The 24,321-nt window shown below is 40.8% G+C and overlaps 1 protein-coding gene across 4 annotated transcripts in view; it reads left to right on the top strand.

The window, feature by feature from the left end:
- CDC14B (cell division cycle 14B) overlaps nt 1-24,321 on the top strand; it is a 50,526-nt gene that overhangs the window by 22,553 nt on the left and 3,652 nt on the right. For 2 of the 4 annotated variants that reach the window (XM_066618597.1, XM_066618600.1), the window contains exons 5-14: nt 6,043-6,119; nt 6,779-6,845; nt 8,178-8,240; nt 8,611-8,698; nt 8,848-9,078; nt 11,089-11,227; nt 15,013-15,166; nt 15,724-15,821; nt 19,569-19,685; nt 24,131-24,187. In XM_066618597.1, the coding sequence (XP_066474694.1) occupies nt 6,043-6,119; nt 6,779-6,845; nt 8,178-8,240; nt 8,611-8,698; nt 8,848-9,078; nt 11,089-11,227; nt 15,013-15,166; nt 15,724-15,821; nt 19,569-19,685; nt 24,131-24,187 (1,091 nt within the window). Of the gene's footprint in view, nt 1-6,042; nt 6,120-6,778; nt 6,846-8,177; nt 8,241-8,610; nt 8,699-8,847; nt 9,079-11,088; nt 11,228-15,012; nt 15,167-15,723; nt 15,822-16,885; nt 17,073-19,568; nt 19,686-24,130; nt 24,188-24,321 lie in introns of those variants that run through there. The other 2 variants (XM_066618598.1, XM_066618599.1) reach the window with 2 other exon arrangements.

A 24,321-nucleotide genomic window follows, 5' to 3' on the forward strand; every position in this document is an offset into this window, starting at 1 on the left:
AACTTTATTGCTCTGTGACTTGCCCTCTGGAGTGCAAATTTTCCCAATTTCTCTATTTTGTGGGAGTGCTTAGTGTTGAAAGAAATAATTCAGGAAGGAGTGATCTATATTTATTTCTCTTTGATGTTAATATTGAAATAGACAGTATAATCTAAATGCAGATTGTTGCTTAAGGTTTTTCTTTCTCTCTCTCTTTTGCAAACTGGACTGACAGTAGATTACCAGTATGGAATTAATAGCTTGCTAAGTAGTTATTGCCAGAATGTTAATGCTTTTTGAGCATACTCTTATAATATTACTAGGAATAGCATTTTTTTTAAAGTCTTTTTACAGTATGTTTTGTAGGGGTTTTTATTAGCCTTCTGGTATCTTTTTAGTTCAAGGACACATTTGCCATAAATCTTCACAGATGTCTCAGATGCAAATCCCTTAGTGTTACTATGAGTCTCTTGTTTTCAGGATACGTACTAAAGAAAATTATGCATAATTATGCAAGTTTCTCACTGCAAATACAAAATATTACCACAGATTTCAAATGTTTTGTTTGAAATATTATATAACATAACTTTGTAATAATGGAAGGAAAATAGAGGTTATGATCTAAGAGGTGTGCCTAAGTCCCATTTATGATGGTGGGCACTGTTCCTGCTAAGCTGTGCAGCCATGCAAGCTTTAAACCAAACCCCACACAGCTTGGAACTCAGTTTTCTTGATGTCAGCAATGACGGTGATGTTATCATGAGTGCTTCGGGAATTGACACCACGTAGCCATGGTAGGCATTCCGTGCACTGGTGGTGAAAATTAGACAGAACCCTGGTAATGGTACTTAAAAGTGCTTAATAGGGTGGTTGGCCCTTTTCTGGATTTCATGTAGTGAAAACTGGATATTGCAAGTGTCTCAAACTCAAATTGCCACATACAACCTTAAGCAAAAGAAATAAAAACATCAGATGAAGGGAATGCACAAATCAAAATACTATTTTACATCTCTAAATCTAGAACATTTTCAGGAATTGAATATGTTGCAGAGAGAATATGCTGCTTCTTCATTCCATAATGATTGTGGTCTAATAATTAAAAAAAAACAAACAGCCATACACTTTTTTGGCTTAATGTATGCTTCTGGTCTTTCAATGTGATGTGTTATCTTTCTGCTGTCTCTCCACATCATGTCCTCTGTTTTTGATCCATTTTCAACAAGTTTCAGAATGTATCAGTCTGGGTTTGTGCTGCTGGAAGAGAATGCCAGGAATGTTTAGCAGCATTGTAAAAATAGGATTCGAAAGTACAGTATGTGGCTCTAATTTTATTTCATTAAAAAATTAATGCACTGACTTCATACTTAGAAGGCAGAACTGTATTGCTTGGAAGAAGCTTATGTTGCATGGTTGTTTGTTACCCAGCTAGAATGAACCTTCGAGATGACTTCTGCGATGGGTACTTTTGATCTTCTCTAATGTTTCAGGTGTTGAGAACTTCTTTTCTTTTGTCCTTTTGTTCGTTTTCAATTGGAAATAGCTTTCATGCTGTTTCTCCTTCCTCCATGTCTTCTTCCTCCGCTTCAGTTCTTCTTTCCCAGCCCTGCGTTAACTTAGTAACAGTGTTTCTTTTTCTCAGGCTTGGCACTAATTATGTCCTTTTGGAGGGCCACCCTTCTTGGGTCCTACCCCCAAGAACTGCTGTAATTCAGGTCATCTTCTTCAGGACTCATCTCTGTGTACTTTATTTTCTCATCTTCCTCCTTCAGGGTAAGCAGTTTCCTTCACCTCTTGTGGTTTTTAATCCTTCCTAGGTTCAATTTGTCAACCTTTCTAGATGTAGTCTTGTTTTAGTTGGAGCTGTTGCAGCAGGAGCATCGATATAATTTTCAGATAGCTAACTTCTCTATTAGTAATTTCAGTAGTAACTGAAGTTACGTGTAATGAACATTAAAAACCCATTTTAATTTCTAGGTCAATGCATGGGAAGTGATGGTATGTTTCATACTCAGTGTATTGAGGCTTTCAAAGCCTTTTCTTCTTTTAATTAAAAAATTGTTTCTCTTTTCCAAATCCTATGGTTGCATGTGGTTTTGTTTTTTATAATGTTTTCCTCCTCTTTGGATGTATATTTCAGCTAGTGCTGTCCTCTCATTTTCCCAAAGGCCAATATGTCACCCTCTCCTATATTCTTCATTAGGTCTCAAGGTTTGCTTTCTCCTGTACATAAATGACCTTTTCCTTTTGTATTTCTCAGAATGTATCTGTTGTGTCTAATTTGCAGTGTTATTCTGGAAAGTTGCTAAAGCAGATTGGTTCCCTAGTTTTGGACAACGGTTTCAATTTTTTTTTCTGTCTTTCTATTTCTCTGTAGTTGCTTCTCTTATACTTTGTCTAGAATAAAAGATACACTTACCTTTCGAAGAACTGCTTTGCCCTTAACCATAAGCCAACTGCTCTAATTCAAATTGGTTGCATTTTTCTTCTGGAAATATTGTATGGCATACTGATAGGTTTTAGAAATCTTTGTTAAAAGTACTTCTTGGAACTAGTGCAGATGTGAGCCAGCTATTAGGCATGCTTAAAGGTTAAAAAATGGCCCTTCCTCCTTGCACTTGAATCACCTAGCTAAAGTTAAGCATGATTAAGGTGGGCAAGTCAAATTTGAATTCTGGCTGGAAAGCACTGGGGGAAGAGAGTATGCTGCCCCCATAGTCTGTTCCTCATCCATTAACTATGGTTAATAGCCATCTGGCATTATGTCTCACAGATTTTTGGACCATGTTTTGCAAGAAAAACAAGCTTCTAATTTAATTGTTGTCAGCTGTTAAGAATTTATGGCTGTGTTTAGACTTGCATTGATCCAATGCCATTTTTTCTTTTTCTTAATATAACCTATTCAAAAATGTGTCATGTTTTTATATGTTTGTAGTTTATTATGGAAGGAGTAATACATACTGTATAAAATACACTGTAAGAACTGAAATGCATCCTGTATAAAATGAATGTACTTGAGTGACTATGTCTGGGCTGTGGGGGAATGAAAGAGAGCAACCACCATAAGAACTGCACTACAGAAATACAATGCAGTACTGATGACAGCTGCTCCTTTTTTCTTTTTTTTCTTTGCTTAAAGCGTGGCACAGAGGTAGTTTCAAGCAAGTACATCTTGGTGGAGGGATTGATCATCCTTTTTATTTGAAAGTCTGGCATATAAAAGGGTGGTTCTCTGTTAGAAATATATTCCCTTCTACCTCCCCATTTGCAATTTATTCACTGTAGGTATGATATTTGTCAGGAGGTAGAATTTAATATGTTTATTAAGCATACCAGAACTTTGCATCCTTGGGGACATCCACTGTTGTTGCATTCTGATCCAGCACTTGATGCTGTAGTTAAATGGAGCCTTGTATTTTACAACAGTGGTGTTAACTTCTTTGTAACAGCAGAAATGCTTCTCTTATCTGCCCCCATGCGTCAAATGCAACCTTTGAAGGCACCTGGGTGAGCTCCTGCTTAAAAATGTTAAAAGCAAGTCCCCTTCACACACAGCTGAGAGCAAAGCAGTCTGCATATTTCTAGGATACAATTTTATTCATAAAATTGTGTTCAACGTATTGGCAATGACACATTCTAGCTGCATTTTAAAATGTATTGGTATCGTTTCTCAGTGTAAGTGCTCATACTTGTATGTGTAGAGCCTCTAATTTCTAAACACTTTGGGGGTGGTTGTTTTACATTGACTACAGCAGTGAATGTGGCCAGTAAATCTCCCCTTTGAGATTAACAGTAATAGCTTATTGTGCTGCTGAATATGTAGCATCTGTTCATCAAAAAAGACTTGAATGTTCTTAGAAAATTGCCTTCCTCCTCAATCATGTAATGGATAATTACCTTGTGTACAGCTATATTGTCTTGGGAATACTAATTGGATAATAAAGGCTTGTAGCCAGTGAATTATGTTTTGCCCATAATTTTAACCTTTGTTTTAGAAAAACATGGTTGTTTTGGAAGATGGTTGCAAAATTAAATCAACTAACTTTTAGAATCTTCATAATATTATAGTATTCTGGTTACAGCTTGAGAGAAACCTGCATCTGTTAAAACATTAAGATATATTTCCTGTTTTCCGTTATTTTACAGGGTATACGTCCATAAATCTTTAAAATATTAGAATTAATTACTCTTTTAAATGAGTATTAAGTAAGTGGTATGATGATGATTATGCTTCATTTCTTGTGCTGATGTTTGGGTGGAGTGGACAGGGCAAGAGGATAACTGCATTCCTTAGCATTGTTAGTCATCTATTGCCACACATTTTAGTTTATTAAAATATAAAACATAGTTGACAGGTGTCTTATGGCCCAATCCTATCTAACTTTCCAGCACCGGTGTAGCCTCAATGCAGTCACAAGGTAAGGAAACAAATGTTCCCTTACCTTGAGGAGGCCTCTGTGATTGCCTCCCCACCACAGGATGCAGCACACGCCCCATTGCCACAGCAGCACCAGCACTGGAAAATTGGATAGTATTTGGCCCTAAGTAATGTTTTATGTAAGTGGAGGCAGACAAATAGCATGGTATCTGACAAGGATGCAAACCACACAGGTTCGGTGCAGCTTGGTAGAAGCCATTTGTGTGAAATTGTGTCCATTCAGTTTGTACCAGCAGTAGCAACCAACTCTGACCTTGATTGCTTACATACCAGAATGGGGTGTCTGCAAAGCCTTATTTTACCAACCCTGTTAGTTTTAAAAACTCAGTAGCTGGAACATTTCTTTGGTCATGTTTACTGTTCAGGAAGAAAATGGTAGAACACTACTCAATGTCCAAGGTTGCGTTCTGACAGCCAAATTCTATTCTCCACCCCCCCCCCCCATGCAGCGATGCCAAAAAGGCTATATCTGTATTCTGAGGAGGAGAGAGTTGCAGAGGTCTCCCTGGTTAAGGGAACATTTATTCTCTTACCTGGGGTAATCCTCCACAGTATGGAGGGAGTCTACTTGAACCTGCTAGTGAATTCATTGGCACAGGTCTTCACATACTCATGCTGTAGGATCAGGTCTGAGAACAGGAATAGGATTTGGCAGTTGTCACTGAACCCACTCCCTTTCCAGTCCCGATCTGCCCATCCCCACCATCATTGCCTCCCTGTTCTGCCCTGTTGCCACCTCCTTCCATCTTCCCTTTCACAATCCATCATCGTCAGTCCTGGAATGACAGTGCAAAAGTCACTGTCATTCTGCAGGCTACAACCAGCAGGGCAAATGGCTAGAGGCTATGTGCCTGTGACAGCGACCTGCGGAACCTCTTCCATCCTCCATTGCTGTCAGTAAGTCAGAGGGAAGGTAGAACACGGGCAGTTGTGGACGGTTTGGGGTGAGGAGCAGACCAAGCCAGAGGCAGTTTGGTGGTAGGAGTAGGAGAATCTCAATGGCAGTGTTACATGCAAAGATCCTATTCCCCTTTTCCTGGCCCAACATGCCCCCAACTCTCCTTGGACTTACTTCAGCTAAATAGCTGGTGTAGGTCTGAGGAAATGCATTGGAAGCCAGGCAGCCTACGGGGAGGCAAGTAAAAAAATTGTTTACTTACCTCTCCTGGGCCATCTGATTGTCCCCACCACCATAGCAGTCAGTAGCATTGCATGTCATGGGCTCGTGGGAGACAGGCTTGTAGTCACAACTACTTTCCTTTTGTCATGTCTTAACTAAACTTTGGATGAAACCACAAATTTTGAGTTATACTGTAGTTATATTGCTCTAACGTGTTTTAGTTTCGAGTTGTTGCCACCTAAAACATTCATAGTCATAAAACGACTGGGTTTTTTTTTCCCCCAAGTTTTATTTATGTTCTTCCTGAGTTCATGTTGGTCATTGTTATACTGTACTCATTCTGCTTCCCAGTCTTCTGCCTCATTGTGTGCCAGTTAGCCTTTGCTCAATATCACTGTTTGCAGTTAAAAACACCATACGATAATACAGAGAATTTTATCTTGCTGTTAACTTAAAAGTACTATATGAATGTTTTTTCCCCATCCCTTTTTCTCTTTTTCTGAAATAGATATTATATCTGCAAGAATCTCCAGAAACTGTATATAGGCATTTATTGGCTGGAAATGTATCATATCTTCCTTTCAGGTAAATGTAAAGCAGGTCTTCAAAACCTATCCATCTTTGATTTTACAGCTCCGTTGGGGTAGGGAGATTTGATTCCCTGGTCATTTGGAGCCCCTAGATCTTCTTCTGTGCCAGCTGTGGAGCTGCCTCATTGCCTACAACTTTAAAAAAACAAACACAGCATAATTCTTACCCTCTTTTGGGAGAGATGACAGTGCCTCCTGGAATTTACTATGTCAAAACATGCAGAGGCCATGAATTGCATCTTGGTCTATTTAAAAATATGGGCAAAGGGTCCAGAGTCATGCCCCAGTTGCCCATTTTTGTTGTAACAATGTTTACAGTAGGCAAATGCCTGATGGTCAGATCTGTTGGGGGGGGGGAGGGAGAGGAACTGCTCTACAAACAAAGGCACATTGCCCTTGGGTTCTCTTTTGATAGAGACCACAGCAGATGTTGTAGCTTGAGGGTTTTGCCCCCACTGCAGTTTTACCTCCTGGTGCAATATTTATTCGCATATGAAGGAATGAACAACTGCTTTCAGACCATTTGTAACTGATTTCTAGGAAGCATTGAATATTGTGTTTTGTAGCCAAATTAGGAAGCTTAAAATATTTTGCTTAGGAAACCGAAATTATTTTCAGTTGTCATTACTGAGCTCAGATCTGTGTGCTTTACAGGGATGCTGCTTTTGGTACCTGCAGCTTTCATCTAACGCTGCTAGATTGTTTTCATGCAATAAGTAAGGTTAGTAAAATTGTGTTCATGTTTGTGAGCTACGCTTTGCTTGTTACAAAATTGTGTTCATGTTTGTGTAGAAACATTGTGCTTGCTACAAAACTATGTGGAACTTTGAACAGTTTTGAAGTTAAAATATTACCAATTGAAAGACTGAAGAACTGAGAAAATGCATATTGATCATAATAAATAAATAAATAAATAGCATTAATACTGTATACAGTGCTTTCTGAGAGTTTCTGGTGTAGTGCAGCATTTTAAGTGGCTAGCAACACAATTCTGTGGAGATTTACTCAGAAGCAACTAACTTCTATTGTATTCAGTGGGGCCTACTACCAGGAAAGTGCATATAAGTTTGCAGTGTGAGTTGTGAATTGGAACTTCTCTGGTTCAGATCTCACCTTTGCCATGAACTCATCTGGTAATCTTTGGCAAGTCACTCCTTCCCAGCCTCAGTTCCTGAACTGCAGTGTGTGAACAACAATAATAATACTTACCTTGTAGAGTCTTTGTAAGGATGACATCAAGTTCATATGTATGAAATGCTTTGAACAATAAAGCACTATACAAATTCTCATTAATATATGCATAAAGCATTATAGATAATTAAAAGTTTTGGTTCATACAGTGGTGCCTTGCAAGACGAATGCCTCGCACACCGAAAAACTCGCAAGACGAAAGCGTTTTTGCTGGTGACTCGCAAGACGAATTTTTCTATGCCGTGCTTCGCAAGACGAATTTTTTCTATGGCTGTGCTTCGCAAGACGAATTTTTAAAATTAAAAAGTTGAAGTTTTGTGCTTGAAATTTTTGAAATCCTCTGTACAGTATGTATGCCTTTAAAGAGCACTTAATAAACACTTTGTAAACCAAATTTGACTTTGTTCTGACTTTTTTGCCCATAGGAACGCATTAATTAAATTTCAATGCATTCCTATGGGAAACCGCGCTTCGCAAGACGAAATTTTCGCAATACGAAACGACTTGCGGAACGAATTAATTTTGTCTTGCGAGGCACCACTGTACTGAGAAAACTAGACTGATGATGACTTGTAAATGAGACATTCTAAAAGACTATGGGTGCAATCCTAACCCCTTATGTCAGTGCTTTCCAGCACTGGCATAGTGGTGCCAATGGGATATGTGCTGCATCCTGCAGTTGGTTGTCACTCACGGAGGCCTCCTCAAAGTAAGGGAATGTTTGTTCCTTTACCTCAGAGCTGCATTGCCCTTGTGTCAGTGCTGGAGAGCACTGACATAAGGGGTTAGGATTGTGCCCTATGTTTGTTATCCATTTTAAGAGGCTTCAATATGTTCAGAGTTTCTTTCTTATGGATTTTAGGCTTTGCAGTATGGCTTCCTTGATTTCAATACATTTGATGTAGACGAATATGAGCACTATGAGGTAAGTATATTTCTCTTTACTGATTACTCTTTATAATTACTACTGAGATTTTCTTTGCATAAAATTGGCATGCATTACTTATAGCTCTTGATTTTTTCTGTTTTCAAGATAGTCTATATCTAAATATGTGGAGTCAAGGAAAGTAAGGTAAATAACAAAAAGATGTTTCAATACACTTAAGGCTGTCGCATGACAGTGTGAGAGCATGTGGTCTTTTATCCCAGATGATATTGGAATTACACATTCTTATATTGCAAAAACCTTACATCAGCATTTCTTGTCATCTTCACTTTGTTCACTGAAGCAAATATGAGAATGCTAAGAGAGTTTCAGGAATGAAGTAAACAATGTGTCTATGTTTCCTTGACAGAGGGCGGAAAATGGAGACTTCAACTGGATAATACCAGAAAAATTCCTTGCTTTTAGTGGACCTCACTCAAGAAGTAGAATAGAAAATGGTATGTTTAAAGGACCAAGGGGTGTTGGACAGAAACAGTTACACTGCTGATTGTTACTTATTGCATTATTGGCTCTATATGTACTTGATTGTTTTGTTTTTGGGAAATCTGTCTGATACTCTTCTTTTTATTTCCTTCCTTCTTTCTAGGTTATCCACATCATGCCCCTGAGGCCTATTTTCCCTACTTCAAAAGACACAATGTAACTACTGTAATTCGCCTGAACAAGAAAATGTATGATGCAAAACGATTTAGAGAGGCAGGCTTTGAACACTATGATCTTTTCTTTGCCGATGGAAGTATACCAACTGATAACATCGTGAAAACATTCCTAAATATTTGTGAAAATACTGAAGGTGCTATAGCAGTTCATTGCAAAGGTATCGAAGTAATGAGTTCGAACCATGGATATTCAAATTTTTCTAAGAGCTTTCACAACATGCATTCTTAACCTTTGTGTATCTATTAATTTGAGTTACTTGAGTATTTGTTTATACAGTGAGGGATTTTTTTTTCCCCCTTGCCAGGCTCCATTTCTATGGGAGCTTTGGTGAAGCTTGAGATATTTTTAGTTTTTTCAGCCTGTGTTCCAGTGTACTCCACTCTTACTGTACGAGTATTCAGACTAACAGCCCAATCCTATGCCTGTCTACTCAGAAGTAACTCCCATTAGAGTCAATGGAGCTTACTCTCAGGAAAGTGTGGATACGATTGGGCTGCTAGTTACCTGTATAAACAGTGGTAAACAATGAATTGTCTGGCATACCTTATAGGTACAGAAAGCCCCATTAGAAATAACCAAAAGACAGCGTTAAACTACAAATGACAAACTATAATTATGTACATAACTGAAGAGCAGAATAATCTTTTTTAAAAAGAAAGAAAACTTGACTATTATTACAGAATATTTTATTTTCAAGAATGCAAGTTACATTATTGTTCAGTTTGCTTTATGTACATTAAAAACTGAGGCATCAAATTGAAAGGCCCAGCTCAATTTCAAAATGTTCTTCATCCAAGTAACATATTGTTTCCTTTCTAAAACAATGTTTGGCTTCTTGCACACAACTGGTGTGTGAAAATCCAGCATTTTGGTTGTGTTTGGTGCATTTAAGCATTTGCTTGTTTTTTTGTGTTCAGATATTTTGTTAACTGTCGTGGCCTCTTCAGTTAAAAGATCAAATAAATGACCTTGTATTTCTAATACATTCCTGTAGGGGCCCACCCCTGGAGGGGCCTGGAGTAGGCTTGTTTCACCCCCAGGGAGGCCTCCCTGAAGGGGGAGGGGGTTCCAGCACCCTTGTCCTCCTCCTTAGCAGAGCTGCCACACCTGGCTTGGGGGCAGGAGCTGTTCACCTCACAACTCCCTGCTTCACACTGCCTCCTCTCATCCCTGGCTTCCCTGTTTTATGGAGCAAGCCCGCCCCTTTTGGCCCCTCCCCTTCCTCCAGGTGGAGCAGGAAAGGCCTTTCCTGTTCCTGGCTTGTTTCCTTGTTTGGCCTGCCAGTCCCCTCTGTCTGGTTGGGGTGAGCCAACCTTCTTTGCCCCCTCAAGGGCAGGGAAGCCTCCCCACCCTGGGCATGGGGTGCCTGCACCAGGGTAAGTCGGAGGTCAGGGCATCTGGGAGGGGCTCTGACAATTCCATTAGATCAGGGGTCTCCAAACCCCGACCCGGGGGCCAGATGTGACCCACAGCAAGCCTCTTTCCGGCCCGCAGCCAACCTCTTGTCCCCTGAAAGCCTCTGGCCCACTCAACTGAACATGACCAGAACTGTGCTCTGATTGTGTCTGGAGGGTGTCCTGAGGGCCAGAGAGGCTGAACGAATGAGTCCATTCATTCATTTATTCACTCATCTAGCTCTAATTTATTTATTTATTTATTTATTTATTTATTTTCCTGACCCTCTACACCACGCCAGATATTTGATGCAGCCCTCTGGCCAAAAAGTTTGGAGACCCCTGCATTAGATCAAGTGGAGCTGACAGCATTTGAAAGTGGTTTTTGAAATAGCATTTAAAATAGAACAGCTGCTAAACAATCCAGATATGTTATTTGTTAAAGATGTGCTATGGCCTGGGCTCAGTCTGCCTTGGTTCCACTTGGGCTTGCATCAGCAGTTGCTGGCACAAGTCCAAGTAGACTCTGTGGGGCAGCCAGAGCTTACCCCCCAGGCAAGGGAAAAATGTTCCCTTACCCAGAGGAGACCTCTTGGACTGCCATCTCCCGCAGAATGCAGCATGTGCTCTAGTGGCACAGCTGCATTGGCGGGGAGGGGAGCTGTTAGAAGCAACATACATTTGGGTTTTTTTGTCCTATTGGTTGTAAAGCTTGAGTTGGAGATCCCCTGAGAAATCTGACTAAGGATTGAGTTTCCTTGTGTTCTGTGCAGCTGGACTTGGCAGAACTGGCACACTTATAGGCTGTTACATTATGAAGCATTACAAGATGACTGCTGCTGAAACCATTGCCTGGATTAGAATATGCAGACCTGGCTCTGTGATTGGATCACAGCAGCACTTCCTATTAGAGTAAGTAAACCTTTATACCAGAATATTTAGATGATCAAGGCAATGTTGAATCCAGTTATTTTCCATGCTAACTCTGGCTTCTGGGTTCACACAAATGCGTAATGACCATCCTGCTTTTAGGATATTATATATGCAGTGAGCTAAAGATATTGTCTAAAATGATGATTATCCATGTGGGAAAATCATCGGCAATGTACCTTTTTAAAGATATTGATGTCCTCTATGCTGAAGTAGATTACTCTTGTTGCCTCCCACTCTATAATAAACCAGACAAGAATCAGTGGTACCCAAAACCTTTGGCAATCAGCAGTAGCTGGACAGAGTTGCTGTATGTCTCTCTTTGATTCTTTCTGCCCTATTGGCAGGATTGTCCCCTGGGGGCTGGAGATAAGAATAGGCCCTCAGTTTGGCTGTACTTGTTGTAAGAGGCGACTAAACAGCCACCTGGTAGATGGGACTCGTCAGCCTGGGAAGGCAGCTCATCTGAGAGAAGGAAAACTCTGATCCCAAACCTCCACTGACTTGTGGCTACATCCAGTTATGGAAAAGGCTTCAGGAGTCAACCTCGAGGCAAAATCCGGAGCTGGAGTCCCTGAGGCAGTTCATGGCTGAACTCTTGTGATGCCGCTGGAACCAACCGTATTGGCTTCTGCCTTTCCATTGGACCATTTCAGCGACCTGGAGAGGGGGGATTTGCTGCATGGGTAACACTCTATCCTCCATATCTACTTTACCCAGGCTTCACACACTGGAGAGGACACTCTGTTCCAGAACCACCATTCAGAGCGTGACACCATAGTCTTCCAAGACTGAAGGATGCCAACAACAATTGGCAGGATTCAGTGGTTGTATTTGCTGTTACTGATTTATATTTGAAGAGTCTGGATAAGATCCAAATCCTCTGTGTGGAAATGGAAAGCATTTTCACTTCCACATAGGGGCGAACATTCCAGTGGCAGTTCCTCATACTTTAATGCAGCAATTTTCAACCTTTTTCATTTCACAGCACACTGACAAGGTGCTAAAATTGTCAAGGCTCACCATCCATTTTTTGATAATTGACAAGGCACACCACACTACTGATGGGAAGCTGACAACCCCCAGCAGCCTTATTAATAAATGACCCTCCCCCAAACTCCCATGGCACACTTGTGAACTATTCACAACACATCAGTGGACCATGGCACACTGGTTGAAGATCACTGCTTTAACCGATGCCACTCAAGAGGGCATCCCAGCTCTAGGAGGTAGATTGTGGGATGCTGTTGCTTTAGATCAGGAGTGTCCAAACTTTTCAGCAGAAGGGCCACATCATCTCTCTGACACTGTATTGGGGCCTGGGGAAAAAAGAATGACTTTGCATTTAAAATTTGAATAAATTTACTTAAATGAATATATTAGAGATGGAACTTATATGAATGAATGACGATATAGCAATAGTTCAAGTCCTATAAAAGGCCTTGTGCAAAGCAAGGCCAGCCTTTCCTTTGCTACCACTGCAGTCAACTGTCGCACGGAGGGTTGGGCTAGCGTGCACTCCAGCAAGTTCTGGCGGTCTAGAGGCTCTTTGGAAACTGGAGGCTCCCTGCGGGCTGGATTGGAGGAACCCGAGGGCCCCAAATGGCCCCCGGGCCAGGGTTTGGACACCCCTGCTTTAGATAATTTCTTAAAAGCCCCTCCATATCTGAGTAGAGGAGCCACTTGAGTTTATCTATATCTAAGGGTGCAATCCTAACTGCACCCTATGCCAGCCCAAGTCCCTTGTGCCATCCTAGGAGGGTCGCAAACATGCAGTAAAGTACGTTTGTGCCTCCTCAGGGGGAAGCCAGGCCAGTGCTCCGAGATGCGCCGGCCTGCAGAGGCTGACGGAAGCCTCTGCGCCAGCTTCCCCCCAGCTCCTTGCGTTGGCTCGGATGAGCTGACACAAGAACGAAAGGTAGGCGTGGGAGGGGCGGGGAGGAGGGAGGGAGGTATTCCTGGGCAGAAGGAGGGAGGGCAATGGTCGGCCCCAGGGCAGGTGAGGGGATCCGGCAGTTATGCCGGATCCCAACTCCCATCCCCAGGGAGAACGGAACGGCTTCAAGCTGCTCCGCTCTCCTTGAACTTGTGCCACCTCAGGAGGTGATGCAAGTCTGAGGAGACCCACTGTGGCCAGCAGCCCTTACCCAGGGGTAAGGGGAACAGTTCCCCCTTGCCTCTGGCTAAGCCGCTGCTGACCACAATCCTGCGCTGGATACAGTGCAAGCCTCCTGGCTTGCCTGTTCCAGCGGAAGTTAGGATTGCACCCTTAGTCATAGAACTTGCAAGATACTGAAAGATACCTTTCTCTCTAAAGTGCTGTATTCACGAAGGACCCAATCCTAGGCTCATTTGGCACTGGGCAGTACAACGGTGCCAAAATGACCATAGACCATGACCTCAGTTGGCGCAGAACTGAGGAGACCTGCGTTGGGCTCTGCAGCTCAGAGGGGGGATAGGATTTGGTGACAACCTCTACCGCTGTACCTGCCCCCTTCTGGACTCAAACCACCCTCCCCCCACCCATTTGCCTCCCCCACTCTGGAACTCCTTCCTGCCACTTGGTGGGGAAATTTACCACTGCACAGTCCTCCACGTCTCCAGGCACATAGAACATAGTTATGATAGCCTCTCTGCCAGTGGCCACTGCAATGCAGCTTATGGCACTTCTGCTATGATCATTGCCAAGGCAGCAGGTGGACCCCAAGTGCTGCCCTGGCATTGGATTGGGCTACCCACCTCCCAGATATCAGATGCTGTTCATGCTACTTGTGCTGCTACTCATGCACATGCCAGTTCTTACCTTCTGATGGAGAAGCGTCCTCCTTTGTGCTGTAGCTCCTGTATGCTCCTGCTGCTGCCCCTCCTCCTCAATAATAATAATAATAATAGGAATTGATGTGGCTTCCTGGGCAGTGGGGTGGGGAGCAGGAAGTGTAGAGCCCTGTCCTCCTTCCCCAGGGACCAGTACCATTGCAGAGTTTCCAGATGACCCCAACACTGTATTGGGGTGAAACATTTGAGAATGGTACCTGCCCTCCAGGGAAGGGGGATGGTGTTGTATTCCTGCTATTGTCCCCACCCCGTATGTCATACTTATTTGGCTATGGGGGATTCTTTTTCAGAAGTGAGAACAGATGGGCGGGTGTTCCTCCTCCAGGAACCAGATTCATTTTAAAATTCCCATATTTTCTGGCCCTAACTCTGTGTTCAGTTACAACATCTGAAAATTTTAAAATGACTCTGGTCTCTGACAGAGGAGGAGGGCATTCCCCTCCTGCTGCTGTTCAGCTAAGATTGCCAGGTAAGCATCCCCGGTTGAGATTTACTGACTGGTACAGGGAACAGTGGCAGCAGGGGATCTGGGGATATGTGGGACATGGATCTCCAGCATGTACCCAACCAGGCCCAGCCTGTGATGCTTCCCCTATAGGTAATCCCCTCATTGTATTCTAATTGAGGGCCCAATCCTATTCAATTTTCCAATGCCGGTGCAGCCATACCAATGGGGCGTGAACTACATCCTGTGATGGGGAACCAGTGACAGAGGTCTCCCCAAGGTATGGGAACATTTGTTGCCTTGCCTCAGGGCTGCATTATAGTTGCACTGGTGCTGGAAAGTTGGATAGAATTGCATGTCAACTCAGAAATAAGTCCCATTATAATCAATTGAGCTTACTCCTGGGTAAATGTGGATAGGATCCTAGGTTATTAATAGTATTCAGTTGAACAGAATGTATTTTCTATATATTTTCTCTCCATAACAGGAAAGAGTCAGAACTTTGGCTGGAAGGAGATGTTTTCCGTTCAAGGTTAAGGAAGCACCAACAACTTGCTGTTACAAAAATTCTTTCAGGAGTAGATGACATTTCAATTAATGATACCAGAAATCAGAGGCCCATCAAGAAAGATTCTGAACTGGTAATCACCCGAACATTTTGCTGTTGTAAATCTTAAGGCAGTGCTAAAAATTGGGTAAAATAAAGCAGAAATGGCTAGATTTCTTTTGTATACTCTTCTGTACTACTAATAAGCATTTAAGGATACAGAAAAAGCACAACAAATGAGCAGGATGAAAGAACATACTTCAGGTGAGGTATTGGCATAATAGTTTCATTTAATTCTTTTCACATTAGTAATATAAGAGATGCACAAAAGCGTTTTAGTGTTGACAAAGAAGAGCTTCAGTTATGGTTCATGTGTGTCAAATCGCTTAAAATGCTTCTTTTGCTGTTCTGGCTAAATTCAGTACCCCCATGTGTGACCCTGTTAATTTGACCCTCATGTTACCAACAAAATAACTGGAGGTGCCAAAATGGTTGTGTGTTGTTTTTTTAACATAAAAAAATCTGTTGACATTATAGGTGGAAATGTTCACTAATTCACCTCTAGCAGGGCGTGTATTAAAAGTTATGCTTCAAGAGTAAAACTTGGACATTAGATATAAATAATTCCAGTGGTTTACCATTTGTTTACAGTACAGTGATGAAGATGACACAAACACAATTACGCAAGGGGATAAACTTCGTGCCCTGAAAAGTAAAAGGCAGGCAAAAGCAAATTCAGTTCCGCTAACGTAAGTTTTAAATTTATTTTGCTTTGTTTTGCCAAGACCTTTTTGCCTCTTTCTTGATGACCAAGATGAGTATGTTTCTGTAATTTTAAGAGAAACACATGTATTCATTGCCATTAAGTCTCACTCTACAGTATCTAAGTCTTCTCATTGTCTTGTTTATGTACCATCAGTAAACTCTCCTCTCTCCCACTGTGAGGTGTCTGTTTCCCACTTAACAAGCCCATTGCCTAGACATGAAAGCACTGCCTTTAATGGGATGTTACAGCAGTGCCTAAACTGTCATTGTGTACTTTTAAGTGAAGTTGGATACTTTTAAAAGACTGTACTAGGCTGGTTTTCATAGTCATCATTTTTGTCAGAAGATTCTTGCTTTTTAGAGTTCTCATTCTGGAAAAGTGAAGCTAGAACAGGTCCCTGTACTAGGGTAGATTATGTCCTCTGTGTCTGGAAGCATATGGCTGACATAATTTCTTTTACATGTACAGTACTTTTTGGTTAGAAATAAGGCATATGTGGACAGAAGTTGCCATGTTTTTATTAAGTATAATTTTGAATCTAGAAAAGTAAGATGCTCCTCTGTGCTTTTTCTTGTTTATAATCTGTGTGGTGGTGGTGGTGTTAGATCAGATACAGTAATATCAATGATGCTCTGGTAATCTAGTCCTTAGTCTTCCTGCAGAGAGCATTTAATATTGGTAGGCAATATTGTGAACAAAGGTTTTGTGTTTTTGAAAAAAAAAAAAATGGCATTTGTATGGATCTAGAATGTATTTCTCTCCAAGGCAGGTTTTTTGTTTGTTTTTGTTTTGTTTGAGGTAGAAAGTGATTTTTGCATAATCCTGTATCATTGCTGAAAGTATTTACCCTATAAAATATTTGCTTTGAAAAAGCAGCATAGTCTTGAATGGAAAGGAAAGAATTGTTTTACTGAGTGAAAGTTGATGGACTTTTATTCTTTTGAAACTGCAATTGGCTGAAATGTTATACCACTCGTTTTTAAAATTCTTGATTTTCCCCTTTGAATTCATGTTCATCTCTTCCTCCCCACCCTCACCCCTTTTTAGATATCTCCTAGCTATGCTGGTCTCTACCCTGAGTAGCATTATCATCTGGTGGATTGTGTGTGGCTTCCTTCTTCCCAACCTGCTATTCTGTCTAGATGGTTTAAGAACATAGGTCCAGCAGGACCCCCCCTTTGTAAGTGGCCCTTACGTTCTCTACCATAGCTCACCTTCTTGCCTTTTTCATCAATGCATGCATCAAGCTTTTACTGGCTTTTTCCTTTTTTGCTAAGGTCTGTTTAATTTGCTCTACCCGTTTTTATAAGGAATAAAGAGATGTAGTGTGTGAATAATGATTTAGCTGCCTTAGAATTCCCTTTTGAAAACAATTGTAGGTAAGGTGTTTTACACTGGTACATTTTCTGGTCTGTGTACTCTTCTGAATAAAACATGGTACTAACAAGGTTGAATGTATGACTAGGTGCTTCCTTATGTCAGCACATGAAAGTGTTTGGGAACTTCTTTATCTCCCACTTCTGAAGAGCTTTTGAGAATTGAACAGGTTTCTTTGCCTATCTTTGAATCTCAGACTGTGGGTTTGAATAGCTGCAGCCAGGGTGCACTTAAATGCTGGACTAAGGCTACAATACATGGAGTAAACATGCATAGGATTGGGCTGTAGGTGAACTAATTAATTGTCCTGAGGCAGACTGAAACAAGGCAATATTTTTTTTCTGGATTGCTACTGTAGTTCTTGGCTTCCATCTAAAGTGTGTATCTGTCCTAGATCACATCTTTGGTTTAGAATAGTAACAGAAAACAATTTGCAGAGTGGGTTAATACTTTGTTGCTTGGATTGGATTGGGCAGATTTAAGAGGCATGATGCCCCCTAGTGATTATTTGGGATATTTTTTTCCCATTTTCCTTTCTCTCTTTACAAGGTCTTGTGTTCTGTTGTGGATGGATCTTGTTGTGTTGTAACTTTGACTCTGTGTTCCCTTCATTCTTACACATCAGTATGCTTTAATTCAAACTTACAAAAATGAAACTGTCAGAAATGCCTTACTTTATAGTTTTAGCCCAAAGTATTATTATTATGGAGAATACTGTGTTTCTACATTTTAATTAAAAATGCAGTAAATATTGTCGCCATTACAAATTTCAGTCTGTTCAGAATACTTAGTTTAATTTATGACAGGACGAAACAGCTTGGCAACACATCTCTCTAACAATGATGAATTATACTGTACATTGCAACGCAACTGAGATGATATAGTGGATTGAGCAAGGCAGATGTTGCAAATAGCCTTCTCTGTAAGCTCTTCAGCCACATAGTTGGAATTGAAGCTCCATACAGTGAACAAGGTTGCACATCACCCCCAATTCCATGGCTCAGTGATGATTTCCTTTGCATTTGCCACTACAATTGCAGTCATGCACTATATGTTACTGATATGAAAAGCATTTGGTTTCAAAGTGTGATGGAGGAGAAAGGCTATTGTTAAAAGAGATTTCAAGTTTTTCACTGCCCTATGACTGAGTCATACCCCCTTATGGGGAGGGTAAATCTCTCAGGTGTTGCTGTATTGAAATCTTACTGACTTTGGTACAGATGCTCACTCATTTACAGTCTGCTTTTCTATGTATCTAAAGTTGCTAACAGAATATGCAGGAATCAATTGAAAGCATGACAATAAAATATATGGCCTGTTTTTAAACAAGAATCCATGTATCAGCTAAAAATTCTCAGTTTTCTATCCATTATCCCTCCGGGAAAGACTCCTTGAAAAGAAACATTTTTGTAGTAATTGTTTACAGGGACAGTATGAAGCAGCCTCACCTGATAAAACATTCTGAGTGCTGGAACCATAACTGAAAAGGCCTTCTACACCAACAAGGTCTAAGATTTTAAGTGGGCCTTTACAGCAGGTCTTCCTGGGCAAGGAAGGGAAGAGACTTCATTTGGGAAGGTACTAATGAGATTTTTATCCTTTGCCCTATGAAGTACTAACTAGTAGTAAAAAGGGGAGAAGATGAAAATTGTCCCTTCTCTCTTGAGCTTTTGCAGCTAAACAAAGCATGAGAAGATGAAATTGCAGTGAAAATGGAATAACAAGCATAAACCACTTTGTTTTGAGAACTGTTCAGTGTCACTAAACTTCCTGACATCTAGAGAGCTCACTTGTTTGCCCTTTGCAAAAATATGAGCCTTCACAGTCTGGGGATACACCGTTAGTCTGCTTTCTTTTTATGTGTACAAGTACCAATCACATTTGTTAGAAATTCAAGTGAAAGATATCAAATCACTTCTCTTTTTAGTTTTATGTATTCCACAGAATCAGGTTATTGGATGGACAGGCATTTGGTGACTCATCTAAGGAATTTTTCTCCTGTTATTCATCCTTCACTATCGATAAGTGCATGTACTACCTGATCCTCAGTAAAGCAACTCATGGTGGAAAAAAACCAACCACCTTGCTTCTTCCTCTCAAAAGTAAAAACTTTTAGCCAGAGGAGAGAGGGTCAGATAAAATGCTTGGAATAAAAAGTTCTAAAGCATAGCAATTATCTAAGTAAGCCACACAGTTGCTGAAGAGAGATCATATACATGTATCCACAAAATTCTACCTTCCAGACATCTTTGTGGAAAACCATCTATGTACCACAACATTTTCCTAATTGTGCATTATATATTTTTCAATTTTACTTTTGTATTCTATAACTCCTTTCTCCTACTCTTTTCAGAGTAATTCTGCAATCCAGTGTTCAGAAAAGTAAACACTCTGAACCTAGCATTTCTGACAATGCAGGCTTTACTAAAAGAACTACCAGGTCTACTGCAAGAAAAAGCAGTTTTAAAAGGTGAGAATTATTGTCCTGAAACTCCAGAGACCATTTACTAACTCAGACTGAGCTTTTAAAGAAAATTCAGATTCTCAGTGATAAAGTATTCTTTGCTCATGTATTACTAGTGTGCGGAAGCCTGACTTTTTTGAGTTAAATATGGAAGAATGTTTATCATGGCTGAAGAAGTAGATGTGCTATCAAATGTATAGGGCTGCAATCCTGTCCACACTTACCTGGGAGTAAAGGCCCATTGACTATAATGAGACTTGCTTCTGAGTAGACATACAAAGGCTTGGGCTGTCGGTCTCCTGTTAAAAATGAGTCCTTAATAAAAGGGAGTCTGAAAATATTCTTCCAAGGGAAAGAAAGGACAGTTAAGATAATTTACCAAAAAACCCACACAATTTCCTCTTCTACTTAACATGCAGAGATAAAAAACTAGGTAGAAAGAGGTATACATTTTTGCTTTCTCTTGCATTTATAGAAAAAATAATAATTATTATTGGGGCTGCATAAAAACAGCCCAGTCCTAACCAACTCTCCAGGGCTAATGCAACCATGCCAACAGGTTGTGTACCGCATTTTATGCTGAGGTTGCAGTCATGGAGGCCTCCTGAAGGTTAAGGGAAGTTTGTTCTCTTACCTTGGGGCTGCTTTGTGGCTGCATCGGCTCTGGAAAATTGGATAGGATTGGGCTGTTAGTTGATGAATTGGTTAGGTTAAAAATGTTTTAATTGATAGTAATAAATGGTGTTGCTGGTTTAATTGGTCAGCAGATTTAAACTTGTCTTCATACTGCATTTTAAAAACCGCAGCTGCAAGTGTTAGATGAAGCATTCCCTCCTGAAAGACTTCTGTGATGTTACTTCCTGTGCTACATGTGTATGCATCATTTAAAAATGAAGTGTTTTTTATTATCTTGAGACCTACTGTTTTTCTCATGGAGATTTTATTTGATTGTCACCCAATTAATGACATCCTAGGGCCCAATCTTATCCAATTTCCCAGTGCTGGTGCAGATGTGCCAGTGGGGCTTGTGCTGCATTTTACCATGGAGGGGCAGTCACTGAGGCTTCCTCAAGGTATGGAAACATGTGTCCCCTTACCTTGTGGCTGCATTGCAGCTGCACTGGTGCTGGAAAGTAGGATAGGATTGGGCCTCTAGTGTATTAACTGCTGCAGGCTATGACAAAATACTCGAAAGTGATATTAGCTGCACCATTGGTTTATTTAAAGGAAGGAGATGGTCTGGTATCCCACTTACAGAAAGTACACGTGTGTACGCACATATATTATTATTATTTTGAAGTGGGTCCTTACACAAGTGATTATTAGAAGCCTGGTTTTGTAAAATCAGAGGAGGACTGTCTTATACCCAGCCACTTCCTTGGAAGTGTTAAGTGATAGATATCCTGTATCTTTCTTGTGTGCTCTATCTATTCTCTTTCCCATACTTATCTACCTCAGAGAGCTTGTTTGGCACTGCCACTTCTTTCTCCACCAGGGCACCCTAGGGATCAAGATTCTGCTTTTCTCAGAGTGCCCTGGTGGAGCAGATCTGCAGCACTGAGGGAGTTCTCTAAGGGGGGATTTAACAGACCAATGGGTGGAAGTGTGTCCAGATTTAATGGACTTTTGCTCTCCTGTCAGTCTGTTAACTGAGAATTGCCTGCAAGTGTGGTTTTAAGCAACACTACATGGTTTCTCCATTTTGGTTGCAGCTATATTTCTGAGATTGGGGTAGGAAGTGGATTGAAGATGTTATAGGGTTGAGTAGCCAAAATCTCAAGCTGTTTTTATGTGGACCTTAATAAGCACCCCACCCTTTTTATTCATACTCCTATACAAGAGTTTTAGTCAGAGAATCTGATACTTCTTCAGAAGAAGTTGGAAATACAGTCCTGACAAATGACCAGCCAGGATCTGGGCATTTCTAGAGACTTTGATAAAAATGGACTTGCAGTTTTATATGCTTTTTTGCACGTGGTGATGATTGCATAATTGAAGAGCCTGATCCTGTGCTGCTCTGTACAGTGCTAAATTCTAGGTATTGTCATGCCACCTCTCTCTGCTCCAGTATTGAAAGTTGCTTCTTAAGCAGAAACCACCAACGGTGCACCTTTATCAATGTTGAGGAAAAGCTCCTTCATGGCATAGTAGTAGAAACATTTTAAGGGAATATTTTACTTCCAATTAAGTGGAAGTATGTAGGAAGAGGGTCTCCCCGCAATTGATGCAAATTCTTGCTAGCATTGCATCAGCCAGAACTTACAGCAAGATACTTTTTACCTTGCTTTTAAGAACAAATTTGCACAAGGTGCCACTTTAGCTGCTGTAGCACAAGTGGAGGGAATGCTTCAGCAGCAGTGAGATCATGCTGCTCACTGCTGCAGCAAATCTGCAGGGCATGACTTCTGATGTTGGGTGTTCCAGGTCATGCTTGTTGATCTGGTTCATTTAAGTTGAAGAGCATAGCCATAAGCAGATTCAATAAGCAGGCTATATACTGTTCAATGTGAGCACATCTTTTTATAGGCCACCTGTCTAAAAACTGCTAGAAAGGGTATGAGAACACTTATGGTGGACCCCAAATAGTTTGATTTCTGCAGCAGCATTGGAACAACATTGTGATCATTTTGCTGGTGACTTGGTACTAGTTAAATTGACCCCGGACATGATGAAGCCTTCAAAAATTGAATTGAGATTTAAACAAAACAACTCATGATCATGTGATCCATGCTCTGAGACACATTTACATTGTTTTTCATCCTGTCCTGCAAAGTCTTACAAATTCAGTATTGAGAAAAGATGACGGAAGTGAAGTCTGTTCATTATGTTCCACCATGTAAACTGTGATGAAGTGAATTTGCTTTCAAACAATAGGATGAACCAGGTTGGAGTATGTGAAACTTGCTCTGCCTCTGGAGGATAGGGGTTGTACTCCAAGCTCATGTGGTTCCTTCCTCCAAACTTGCAGATTCCATTCCAGGTTTTAGTTCAATCATCTTCAGATTGGGCAAACAATGGTTTAGTGCTAACCTCTATATATTGTTATTTGAAATAGGCTTGCAAATCTTAATTAGGAGCTAAAGGATCTCTATAAGTTGACCAGTTTGGGCCTCATGGGGAAACTATAGAGAAAAACTAAAAATGGAGGAGTGACACTAAAAAGGAGATATGGTCTATTTGTAGTGCTCATCCAAAATGGGGAGGGAAGCTTGTGAGCCCATAGAATATTCCTTTACCCTTCAAACCAAAGAATGGTTGGGATTGAGTCTATATCTTTGGGAGTCTATATCTATACTCTGGGAGTATTGTCAGGCATAACCAGTGCCTACATTGTATTTTCCCCCTCCATTTGTGTTCTATATTCTTGCTCTGGAATTTAGTGAACACCATTTGGTGGTGGTCACACATTAGAAATGGCAAAAACCATTTATCTTAGTATTTGCACTGTGTCCTTTCTTAGTCAGTAAACTGCAGAATAGCAACCTATACCTAAGTCAGACACAAAGAAATTAATTCTGGATTTGGGAGGGGGCGAATAGGTTCCTATGAAGCCGAACACTGCAGAAGCTTGAACCTAGTCCAGGGCATACACAACTGACATAGTACACTGACAGCCAGAGTAATCTCACGCAGTGGAATAGATTAAGGATCAGTATGTGCTGAAGAGGATTAGCGTGGGAATTGGATGCACTTAGAAAGCGCACATGAGTTTTCATGCTGTACTTTCCACAAGGGCCCTATGTGCTGAGATCACCCCTGCTGTGGGAAAAAGTTCCATGTTATCACAGGACATTCTCTGCAATGCAGCAATCAATGTAGCAAGCTTCTTTACACATAGGGTGACTTTGTAGAACAGCTTGTTGTTGTTAGAGGTGTTTTTGTTTCCAATGAGTAAGATAGGATTACTGCCTAAGTCTTATGTGAACACAATCGACTTACTTATGAGTAAAGTAAATAACACCATTTTCAAACACCTAGTTATTGTTGAGGTTGTTCTTAAACCATGATTATCAAATACTTCAGCCGCGTCTAAAATGGGACACTCCTGGGACAGTTTCAAGAGTGTGTAAATAACTCCCTCCCCTCTTTCTCTTGAAAATGGCTGGAAACTGCAAATGAAAGAGTCATCCCTTGTTGCTACAGTTAGCAGTTTAGGGAACGAGATATTATGTTGACACGAGTGGAGAGAGGATGGATTTAAAAGAAACTTGACGAATAAGAGCAATACACAGTAAGTGCTACCCTGTTAATTAAATAGTAAGAATTGTTTTTTAAACTTTTATAGCTCATTTTTTATAAAAAAAAAACTAAGAGACATTTTAGCAATCTCTGCCAGCTTGTCATCTAGATTTCTAATTAAACCGAAAGTGAAATAGTGTCCGAACTTTATGTATAAACCTTAACTCATCTTCAACAATTTTTCTTTACCTTTCTCTTTACTTTTCCCACAGTCTGATGCCTCAGAGGGAAAGAAGGAAAAGGGACTCTTTACAACAAATGCGCTTATGGTACTTTGATCCCAATGCTTTCTCTTTACGAACCTGAGCCTTTTGCTCTTCTCCTGTTTGTAATCAGAGTGGCCGGCCTGTGCTTTCTTTGACTTTGCATCATTTTCAAAGATCTGTCCTCTGGCATTTCCCTC

This window comes from Tiliqua scincoides, chromosome 2 (genome assembly GCF_035046505.1).
Source record: "Tiliqua scincoides isolate rTilSci1 chromosome 2, rTilSci1.hap2, whole genome shotgun sequence".
Lineage (NCBI taxonomy): Eukaryota > Metazoa > Chordata > Lepidosauria > Squamata > Scincidae > Tiliqua > Tiliqua scincoides.